Source organism: Callospermophilus lateralis, chromosome 4 (genome assembly GCF_048772815.1).
Source record: "Callospermophilus lateralis isolate mCalLat2 chromosome 4, mCalLat2.hap1, whole genome shotgun sequence".
Classification (NCBI taxonomy): Eukaryota; Metazoa; Chordata; class Mammalia; order Rodentia; family Sciuridae; genus Callospermophilus; species Callospermophilus lateralis.
The window spans coordinates 161,544,880-161,556,499 of NC_135308.1; the positions used below are offsets into that span (position 1 = coordinate 161,544,880).

At 46.6% G+C, this 11,620-nt stretch overlaps 1 protein-coding gene across 1 annotated transcript in view; it reads right to left on the minus strand.

Annotated features, from left to right (window-relative positions):
* Positions 1-11,314, minus strand: part of Arfgap3 (ARF GTPase activating protein 3) — a 45,354-nt gene extending 34,040 nt beyond the window's left edge. Inside the window, exons 1-2 of the mRNA XM_076855384.2 lie at positions 11,161-11,314; positions 6,343-6,461 (exon numbers count right to left, since the gene is read on the minus strand). Of these exons, the coding sequence (XP_076711499.2) occupies positions 6,343-6,461; positions 11,161-11,229 (188 nt within the window). The 5' untranslated portion in view covers positions 11,230-11,314. The remainder of the gene's footprint in view (positions 1-6,342; positions 6,462-11,160) is intronic.
* Positions 11,315-11,620: the final 306 nt, after the last annotated feature.

Here is an 11,620-nt window from a genome sequence, read left to right on the forward strand (position 1 = left end):
CTGCCTTAACGTGTGTCCTCAGGTGAGGCCCTGCCTACTCTGCCTTGCTCTGACTCTGTGACTTTAGTCCTAAGTTCTCTTTACAAAAACGAAGCCCAAGAACTCTCTATGTATTTCTTAAAAAAACAGTTCTATAAAAACTAAGGATGAGGGGCTGGGGTTGTGGCTCAGCAGTAGAGCGCTCGCCTAGCACATGTGAGGTGCTGGGTTTGATCCCCAGCACCACATAACAATAAATAAATAAATAAAATAAAGGTATTGTGTCCAACTACAACTATTAAAAAAAAAAAAAAAAAAAAACTAAGAATGAATTGTTCTTGAACTGAGCTGCTGAGCTGCCAGGATTTTCTGTCAGAACACTGGACTTCTAGCTCTGAGTCTCTGACGATGGCTCTGAACATGTCTACAGGAGCCTTAGGAAGAAACATGAGCTCACAGTACCTCCTCCCACATGAGGCCAGGACTCCCTGCAGGTAATTTCTTATCTTCAATTTAGATTAGGAGATAAGTGAAAGCAGAGAGTGTAAGAAGAAAGTAAGGGGCTGGGGATGTGGCTCAAGTGGTAGCGCTTGCCTGGCATGCGTGCAGCCCGGGTTCGATCCTCAGCACCACATACCAACAAAGATGTTGTGTCTGCCGAAAACTAAAAAAATAAATAAAATTCTCTAAAAAAAAAAAAAAAAAAGAAGAAGAAGAAGAAGAAAGTAAAGCAGGAAGGCAAGAAAGGCTACAGAAGTGTGTGTCCCAATGGCTCCCGTTACCAACCAGGTAAGTGAGGACACAGGGTCCCCAAATCCCGACAATCCTGAGTCAAAATATAACCTTAAAAACTGTACAAACCAGCTTCCCTTAAGGCTGCCAAAGTCAGCACTTTTTCTAAGTAGAGGATTTAAACAGATTTCAGAAGCTTATGAAATCAGAATGATCTTGCAAAGTCAACAGAACAGTTTTCATATAATCAAAACTTAAAAGGGAATAAAGCACACAATTAACCTAGACGTGTACTCACAGATTGGCTCAGGAATGGCTTCTGGGCACCTGGTTGTTTGTGTGAAACTGTTCCACACAGGGTCAAGAAAGTGTCCCCTTCTACACTAACACAATGAGGGAGGCCTCCAGTGTCCCCTGAGCAGGCACCTGGCTGACTGGTAGCTGGGCTGGTTTCCAGTTCTCATGGAGATCTCTGCAGTCTGCCTTCTGACATCCTCGTATTCACCCCAGCCCCTGCCCCCTCCCCACAGAAACGTGTGGGGCTCCCATTTCATAAGCTCAGGAAATACTTAAAGGCAAACCTGAGAAGAAACAGCTAGAGGGAGCGGAGCAGCCTGACACTTGGGCATTCCAGAAACACAGGTGAAGAGTTCCAGCCCTCAGAGGTGGCGGGACCGGGGCCACTTCAGTTGGGCCCAGCTTGCCATTTCTGTACGCTTCTAACCTGCATTCGCCTGGTTTGCCGGCAAAAGCCATAATTTATACTTTTCCTTTGTAAAATGTTGACTTGAAATTCTACTTACAAAATAACAAACTACACTTAACACTCCTCCCATGACACACTGTGAACAATGGCCACGCCTGGGAAATGTGTGTGTGGCTGGCAGGGCAGGAAGAAGGGAGAGGGGATCCTAGAAGAGGGACTTTTGCATCTTACTTTATATCTTCGGGGATGCTTGGGACTTTTTTCCAATGAACCAGTATATGCAATGTTTTTTTTTCATTAATAAAAATATTTAAAGAATAGCCATCCCCCAAATAAACCCCAAACCCATGCTGAGTACCTTTTCACCTTTGACTTCTCTTGTCCACATCCTTGACTATTGCCCTCTGCTCATGTACTGATTTTTAATTGCTGTTTTTGAATCGTTCATAAGCAATATGATTCATACACATGTATTTATCTGACCTTTAAAAGACTAGTGGTGAAGCCTGCACCAGCCCAAACAGATCCTGCCATCCAGCTTCCTCCAGATCCAGGCCAGTCCTTCCCTCAACAAGGAACATACCAGAAAACTGCCTGCCTTCCTGGACCAGCGTACTCTGGCAGTATGCTTTAGAGGTGAGGAAGAGGGGGGCCAGATTATAATGGGAGGGAGTGGCAGGGAGAAAGAGGGAAAGAACACCGTCAGCAGAGAAAGGGAGTGTATTAGTTACCTCTGGTCTCAAGCCCAGTCCTCACGTGCTCTGGGCACGCTGTTACCATATGTTAACTGCTATCAATCTGGGGAAAAGTACATCAAAATAAATCTAGACTGGAGGAGTAGCTCAGTCACAGAGTGCATGCTTCGCATGAGCAAGGTCCTGGGTTCAAGCCTCTGCAACTAACTAACTAAATAAATAAATAAAAATCTGGTTACATGGGCAATCAACAGTCTTTTTAACAACCAGTGCTGGCAAAACTAAATATCCATGTGCAAAAGAATGAAGTTGTACTCTTACCTCACACCATAAACAAGAAATTAACTCATCATGGATTAAAGACATAAATGTAGGACCTAAACTATGAAAATACGATAAGAGGGAGAGCATCATGACATTGGATTTGGCAGTGGTTTCTCAGATATGGCACCAAAGGCGCAGGCAAAAAGGTAAACAGACAAACCAAACTTCATGGAAACTTAAAAATTTTGTTTATCAGAAGACTTATCAACAGAATTAAAAAAAAAAAAAAAAAGGAGAAAACGCCTGGGAATCTTATGTGTGATAAGGAATTAATATCCTCCAAACATACAAAACTCCTAAAATTCAACAACAAAAAGCCAAAATAAACTGATTTTAAAATGGGCAAAGAGTGGAGTATGGTGGTGCACAACTGTAATCCCAGTGACTCAGGATGCTGAGGCAGGAGGATTTCAAGTTCAAGGCAACCCTCAGTAATTTAGCAAGATCCTCAGTAACTGAGCAAGACCCTGTCTCAAAATAATAGATAAAAAGGACTGGGATGTAGCTCAGTGGTAAAGTATCCCTGGGTTCAGTCCCCAGTACCAAAAAAAAAAAACAAAAAAAAAAAAAGTTGAATAACTTGGGTAAACATGCTTCAAAGAAGATAGACAGATAGCCAATAAGCACATGAAAAGATGTCAACATCACTAGGAAACTGCAAATTGAACTACAATGAGACACGATCTCATATCCATTAGGATGGCTACTATAAAAAATAAGTCAGTGGAGAGTGGCTCAGTGGTAGAATGCTTGCATAGTATGCATGAAGCCATGGGTTCCATCTCCAGAGATGGGGAAAAAAGAAGAAAAAGAAAGACATTGTTGGAGAGCATGCATAAAAACTGGAGCCCTTGTACATTACTGATGGGAATAGAAAGCGGAACAGCCACTGTGAAAAGCAGTATGATGGCTTCTCAAGATATTAGAAGTGGAATTACCATCAGATCCAGCAATGCCACTTCTGGGTATGTGCACAAAGGAATTCAAAACAGATTCTTTTTTTTTTTTTTTAAGAGAGAGAGAGAGAATTTTTTTTTAATATTTATTTTTTAGTTTTCGGCAGACACAACATTTTTGTTTGTATGTGGTGCTGAGGATCAAACCCAGGCCGCACACACGCCAGGCGAGCGCGCTACCGCTTGAGTCACATCCCCAGCCCCTCAAAACAGATTCTTATAGAGATTTTTTTTCCTTTTAAACATAAACACTTATCATCAAAGAGATATCTGCATATGCTGTTCACGATTTTTTTTCCTTTTAAACAATAAACACTTATCATCAAAGAGATATCTGCATATGCTGTTCACGGCAGCACTGTTCACAGTAGCTGAGATGTGAAAGCAGCCCAAGGTCTATCCATGCTCGATGGACAAGCACAATGCAGTCCTGAATAAGGCAGGATAGGGAACAGCCCCCAAGTAAGGCTTCTTTAACGTAAAGGCCACTCCATGAAGTTAACCTTCCAAACCTTCCCGTCAACTCCTTTGTCCAGCTTGAAAAGGGAGACAGGACAGCGGGGCAGACCTGGGCGAAGGCTGCAGACTCAAGGGCTAACCTGCAGGCTTAACCTTTTCCAATACCTGTTTAGCACAGATTTTGACCAATAGCCTGGGTAGTGTACCAAGACCTGATCAGCACAGCTATCGCTCAGCGCCCCTAGACTAGCACATTTAAGTGGCAACCCTGCGGCCTGATCTTGCCGGAGCTCGGTCTCTTTGCTTCTCACTTGAATGAATCCTACTCTTTTAGGCTCTCCCTTCCTCAACCATGGATTTCATTCTTTAAATTCACAAGACAAGAACCAGGGAAGAGGAGACAGGCAGGTGGCTGAGGCTGGCTGTTAACACTGGGGGCACGGCCCGCCATTAGCACTATGACATGCTGCTTGGTGGCAGTGGAGGAGAATCCAGCTTTGTCAGTTGCAATGCTTGGAGCTGACGCTGTAGACATCCTCTGCTTTAACAGGTGCTAACACTAACAAAGGCTCCTGGGCTGCACAGGCCTGCAACTCAAGCAGTCTCCACCCATGGAAAGAAGCAGAACACTAGTTTCATCTGGAACTCTGGTTTCAGTACATACATACAATGGAATATTATTCAGCCTTAAAAAGTAAGGAAATTCTGACCTATACTCCAATATAGATTATACTGAGTAACAAAAAAGTCACAGTGACAAAAAGACAAATACTTCTGACTCCACTCATATGAGGCACTTACAGTAGTCAAAATCATAGAGGAAAAAAGTAGAATGGTGATTGCCGGGCACTAGGGGGATGGAAACAGGGAGCTATTGTTTAATGGGTATAGAGTTATCTTTACAAGACGGAGAGTGAGGGAGATGGCTGGCAGCGGTGGTGGCACATCATAAATGTGTGTACATATCTAGGCATTTACTCACTGACTTACCTATTGATTGAGAGATGGGGTCACACTGTGTTGTCCAGGGTGGTCTTGAACTCATAAGCTCAAGTGATCCTCCTACTTCAGCTTCCTGAGTAGCCGGGACTACAGATGTGAGCTACCACAGCCGGCTCATGAACATATTAAACAACTCATAACTGTACACTTAAAAATGGTGATAAGTTGACTGTTATGTGTATTTTACTATAATAAAAAAAACCTGTAATACATAAATAAACTTGCCATGGCAACTAAATCCCTCAATATTTACAAAAGAGACAAGAACAGGATAGTATATTCAAAATATTTTTTAACCAAAGTGTAAGAAAAAAGGAAGAAAATGATACTCTGAAACCACAAGAATACAAAATAACTGCCTTTATAAATAATTATCCAGAATTATATAGCTATATATATTTAACCGACAGTGCTTTTACAAGCTGGTTTCTAAAATAACTCCATGCACTAGTAAGGTATTTTAATATATGAAAAAAGAATGCTATGCTGTGATTATTCCTAGGTTTTTGTGCCACCATACAAAATGTCCTTAGGACTTATCACAGATTTTAATCCCACAGGAACACTCGCTCTGTTACAGCAATCACATCATATCAATACTCCTTAAGTCATAGTACTATGAGAATAAAACTGCCGTGATTCCAAGTAGCCTCCCCAGCAGGTTCTTTCCTAGGAAAAAGAGGTGACAGGGAAGTGGGTGAGCTGGTTGGGGGAGGTGACTCCTCCAGAGACCTGAGCCATGGCTGCTCCATGGACCCTGCAGAGGGGCCTGGCAAAGGCCACGGCCACTGACGTGCAGACCTTGCTCAGCTCCAGGCATTAAGCCTGGACAGAGGCACTTTTCCAATTTTTATTTCAATTTATTTTGCTTCATAGGGTGGCCCTTCCCGCCTCCCACTGTGGGCTCTCTGTAGAGAGGGGGCGCCACTCTTTGGTGGACACAGAGGTCCCACAGTGGCTCCAGCCATACTGTCAGAAGTGGCCCACGTCCTCAGGGAGAGAAAAGAGAGACGCATGTTATAAATATTTGAAATCGTTACTAAAGTCAAATGAAAATCACTTACTCGGACTCTGGGCTATCAGTGTCCTTGGGAGTCAAAGCCAGAAGGGGACGTGGGGAAGTGGCACCCTGATATAAGGGGGCTCCCACCTTACCTGAACGCCCTCCTTGGTGTGTAGGAGGGACCCACAGCACTGAAGCCCTCTCCCAAGAGTGTGCACCTACCACTAATAAAGGGACGGAAGGAAATGTTCGTCACAGCCTCCATTTTGACTTGGTTGTCACAGTCACAGCCTCGTGTCTCTGACAAAATCTCCACTGTAGATGATACCTGAGTTACCAGGTTACTGAGGGACATAAGACTCAATCTCTATATCTCACAATCACCCTGCCATCTTGCGTGATGTCAGAGCAAACATAATGAAAAAAGGGGAAAGATCCCACATAACAATGGAATCTCTGCCGCCCAGCAAGGGAACAGTCACTTACCGAATGAAACTCAGGTGAACACCAAGTGACCGGTGTGACCCTGAGCAGTCAATGCAGAGAAACACCCCATAGGTTATGCTTGCCCAGCTGGGGTTTTTGGCACCACAATCAAAGCACACCTGAAATAAAAATGTTAAATTCAGTTATTAATTAATTTGTATTAGCTAGATGAGTCACCAGCAGGGTATAGCGTAGGACTGGCCTAAAAGTTGTGTTATCTTCACAATCTAAACTTTAGTTATTAGAGAATGTTTCATTTAGGTGTTTAAAACTCTCAAATTTCCACTCCTTTTATATTAGATCTAAGTATATTAATTATGCTATTATTATAGTTAGATGAACTTACAGATCAAACTACATTATTACGTACGTGTAACACTCTGCATTGAACGTAGTGGAGAATGAGGCTTGTAGGCCATCTCAATTATTACTTATCCAGGAAGCCTCAACAAGACCCTGTAATCATGTAAAGGAGTCCTGCCCAGGGATGTGGACTGCTGGACATGCTCCGCTCTCACCATCACTGGGCAGGGGCTGTATCTCACATGGTAGGTCCTCCATGTGTTCCTTCTCTCCTCAGCCAGGGGTAGCCAGAGGGTCCCAGTGATCCCCACCCTCATGTAATCTCCATTCTCACTTTACCAAATTGATCTGTGTGACACACAGAAGATGGCAGAAATGATGGCGTGTTGCTTTCAAGGTCCTTCTCTCCCACCATGGTGGATCACTAGCTCTGGGTAAAGCAGCCCTATCTCAAGGACACTCAGATAGCCTGGTAGAGAGGCTCAGGTGCTAAGCAACTGGGGTGAAGGCTGGTTCAACAGCCGGAGGAGTAGAGACCTGCCCACACCATTGAAGAGACGCTCAGAGGACTGAACCAGCCAGCTAAGCTGTCCCCACTCCTGGCCATCAGACCCTATGCAAGAGAACATATGTTCAAATGTTCATTGGGGGTAATCTGACGCACAGCAACAGCAACATGATAGGTGCCGAGGCACATAGGAGTTGATAGCATCACAGATTCCACCAATAAATACTCGGTTCTATTTCCTGCAAGGCCCCATGCTGGTCTTGAAAAGCTCACTGTGTAGTAAGAGAGACAGACATGACATTAAACTGTCCTGAAGTAACAGCCATTCAAGAAAGAGCCTCTCCTGTGAGGCACCAAACAGCGTGACTGACTGTTGAAAGTGCGCTGCTTCCAGAGGCTGGCTGTGACACCACATTGCTGTCAACTGATGCATACTGTCATTTGCTATCCAGTACTATCCCCGGCATACACAAAGTGGACCCACAAAGGTGATTCAGGATGTGTCTGCCCACATGGAGCCAGGGTCCAGCAGGCAAGACAATGAGTTATATGACTGTCTTAGCAAGCAGAGCTGGAGTGCAGGAGGTTTTCTTGACAGGGTCCAGGAAGCATCTGGGATCTCTAAAACAGTGAGTGGCAAAAGCCTGCTTAGGACATTCCCTGTGGAAGGAGGGGACAGCAGAGGTTTGGTGTGTGTATCTCTTAGCAGGAGAGTTTGAGAGTTACTTCTGAATGGTGGCAAGGATGGCTATAAGAAGATGGCAGTGGGTTCCCAGCATTGTGGCATCCGCCTCCCACCCCTCACCCAGACCTGAGGAATCACTAAACTGCAGCTGCAGGGGGCACGGCCATGTCCATCTTGTTCTCCTGAGCTTAGCACCAAGCCTGGCACAGAGTGGGTACTATTAAATGGACAAACACGGGGCAACAGTGTGTGGGTGAGGGCTGGGTTCTGTGGAGGTCCGAAGGCAGCTAGAGAAACAGGTCTAGCACTCTCAGTGCTGTCTTGATCTCCTCTGTGAACAGAACCCAGGGCTCCCAGAGAAGGGACTGCACTGTGCTTTTTTTATTTGTTTGGTTTTTGGTCCTGGAGATTGGATGCAGGGGCACTTTACCACTGAGCTACACCCCCAGTTCTTTCTATTTCTTATTTTGAGAAGGGTCTTGCTAAGTTACCAAGGGTTTTGCCAAATCGCTGAGAACTTGTGATCCTCCTGGCTCAGTCTCAGGAGTCACTGGGATTATAGCATGGACCACTGCATCCAGCTAATCTTTTTTTTAAGCTGGCCTCTCACTCTGCTGCCAGGCTGGCCTTAAACTCCCAGGCTCAAGAGATCCTCTTGCTTCAAGCTCCCAGTGACAAGGACTACGGTCATGCACAACCATGCTGGTGCAAAGCAGATCTCTATCATATATAAGGGAAAAATATTGGATTCCATATCCTAAAAGTAAACCAAGTTGTTTAACTGCCTTTCATTAATATCTTAGAACTTTTATAAAACTCCATTTTAAAAATGCTTATTGTTGTCTGACTCTTCCACATCATTAAAACTGTTTTTCATTTTTGTTCAGGTAATGGTTTCAAGATCAAGAAATAAAATAAACTACTATGAAACATTACCAGAATATATTTTTGCAAATTTTTTTAAAATTTTGTTATAGAACATATAAAAATTTCCAATGGTATGTTCTTCATGATAAAAAATTTTCAATAGCTGACATTTATGGGATACTAGTACATGCATGTATTGCTCAAATTTCCCATCTCATCTAATACTTACAATAGTCCTTGAATTAGATTCAATTCATATCCTCATTTTCAGATGAGGGAAATAAGGCACAAAGTGGTCAAGTAACCTGCCCTAGGTAACAGAGCTAGAATAATAGAGTCTAGATAATTTATAAGCCTACACAAATCCCTCAAAATTATCTCTTGGTATAATGACAGACTTCATCCTTTCCCTTTGATGAACTGAATCAAAGAGAATACATCTTGATATGTTCTGAGATAAAGCAGATAAAAATATTTTCCACTTTGCTAACTGCAGATTCAGTCTTGTCTAGTAATGCAGTAACCATGATTACAAACAGATCAATCTGAACTTGAAAAGTAAGAAATGGGCACTGGAAAGTTCCTGGAGCCTTTCTCCTCTCATTCTCATACATCAAACAGACACTGCCCCCAATAAACTACTTCCTTCCTCATTTCTCTTAGGCTATCAAAATAAATCTCCCTTCCACAATGAAGATTTAAAATGCACTGGGCACAGTGGCGCCTGCCTGTAATCCCAGTGATTTGGGAAGCTGAGACAGTAGGATTGTTTGTTCAAGGCAGTCTCAGCAATTTAGCAAGACCCTCAGCAACCTAGTGAGACCTTGATTCAAAATAAAACATAAAAAGGATTGGGTGCTGTGGCCACGCCTATAATCCCAGCAGGTCAGGAGGCTGAGGCAGGAGGATCCCGATTTCAAAGCCAGCCTCAGCAGAGGTGAGCTCTAAGCAATTCAGCAAGATCTTGTCTCTAAATAAAATACAAAATAGGCCTGGGGATATGGTTCAGTGGTTGAGTGCCCTTCAATTTAATCTCTGGTATCCAAACCCCTTCCCCCAAAAAAGGGCTGGGGATATACTCTGGGTTCAATCCCTGGTACCAAAAAAAAAAAAGATATAATAACACTTAAATTTTGTAAAATTCAGAAACTTTCTATGCCATCACATTAGAGCTCATAAGCATACTCATTAACAGCTGTTCCCTTTGGGTGATAGTGGGGACCAGATAGAACTGTCCCAGGAAGGGTGGGGTGACAAGACAGTCCTTTGCACTCTGCAGCTTCCACTCTCCTTGTGATCCTTAGAAGGTGTCACCTTAGCCCCATGTGTCATCATTATACCTCTAGCCAGATTCTGAAAGTTGTAAAAGTTGTAGAGGTGTGTGGGGGAGAACCCTGGAGACAAAAAAAAAAAAAGGTGTGTGTGTTGGGGGCGGTGCCCTATCTCCACAGAGAGCCAAAGGGAGGAAAGAGAGGGTCTGTGGTGGGATTCCTTAGGAATGGAAAAGAGTGGGAAGCCACTGAGAGATGGCTTAGCAGCGTTACTGAAAAGGGAACCTGAGGCTGCCACTCAGGAACAAAGTGAACCAAGAGGTTCCAAGGGCTTCCCCCAATTCCCTGGAACACAGTGAAGGGGGAGCCATGCTTTCCCAGTACCCAGTTCTACCAGTTGGAGTTTCTGACCCCTGGGACCTGCTGGGTCCAGGGGCCCCTTGCCTCACTTGAGCCCTCCACTTGCAGCAGCCCTAGTATGATTAATGTATGCTCCCAGCTCTTCTCAGAGACGCCCTAGGAACTGGCCCCAGACCTGGCCTGTCCACTACCCACCCCTCTGATCAAGTGTCAGGAACCCACAGATGCCCTGGCCTCTTCCTCCCAGGACCCCCAGGTGCCAGACCCAGCCCTCTGTCGGATCCCTTAGGTGCTCTGGCCTCCACCTCCAAGAAGCCCCCCTTCTGGGAGCAGAACCCTAGGTGCCCAGCCCCTGCCCTCGGTTGGAGTCCCCATGTGTTCTGGCCTCCATCCCCTAGGAACCTCCAAGTGCTCTGCTCTCTTCCTCCTAGGACCACCAGGTGCCCAGCCTCTGCCCTCTGTCGGAGCTCTCAGGTGCTGTGGCCTAGACCTCCCAGAAGCCCCCAGGTGCCTGGCCCCGGCCCCCACGTCGGAGCCCTCAGGTGCTCTGGTCTCCACCCGGCAGGACCCCCATGTGCCTGGCCCGGGCCTCCACACACCTCCCCCCGCCCCCGCACCGCCCCCTCCCCACCCCTCCCTGGCGGGGGCTGGGAGCAGCGCGCCTCCGGACCCGGGCGAGGCCCCGCAGCCGCGGCTCCACAGTGCGACGTGTCACAGGCCGGGCCGGCTCCTCCTCCCACGGCCTTGGCCAAGGCGCCCGCAGGGGCCGCCCGCGGTGTCCCGCGGGGAAGCCGGGCAGGCCCAAACACGCCAGGCGCCGTTACCTTGTTAGTGGGCACCGAGCGGAGGCGCTTGAAGATGGTCAGGATGTCCTGCTTGCTGGGGTCCCCCATCGTCACCGGAGACCCGAGGTGCAGGGGCCCCACCGACCGGGAAGGACCGACCAGGAGCGGTTGCCGCCTCCTGGAGGCTGACGGAGCCGAGGGGCGGGGCTGCGCGCGACGGAGGCCCCGCCCACCTCCCCGCCCACGGCCGGAGCGCACGCGCCGCGCGCCTTCCTAGGGGCTCCCGCGGGCCCCGCCCCGCCCCCGGCGCCGCACGCGCGTGCGCAGGAGGGTCGCGCGCCCTCTACATGCTTTCTCCCGCCTTCTGCACCCCGCGTCTGCACGCGGTGTGGCGGAACGAGGCTTTCTGGGGCTGGGGCTCTCACGCGCACGTCCCCGCATGCCCCAGCATTTCAGCTGGTGGTCGCCGTTTCGCCTGCGGGCTGTTTAAGAGGCTAAG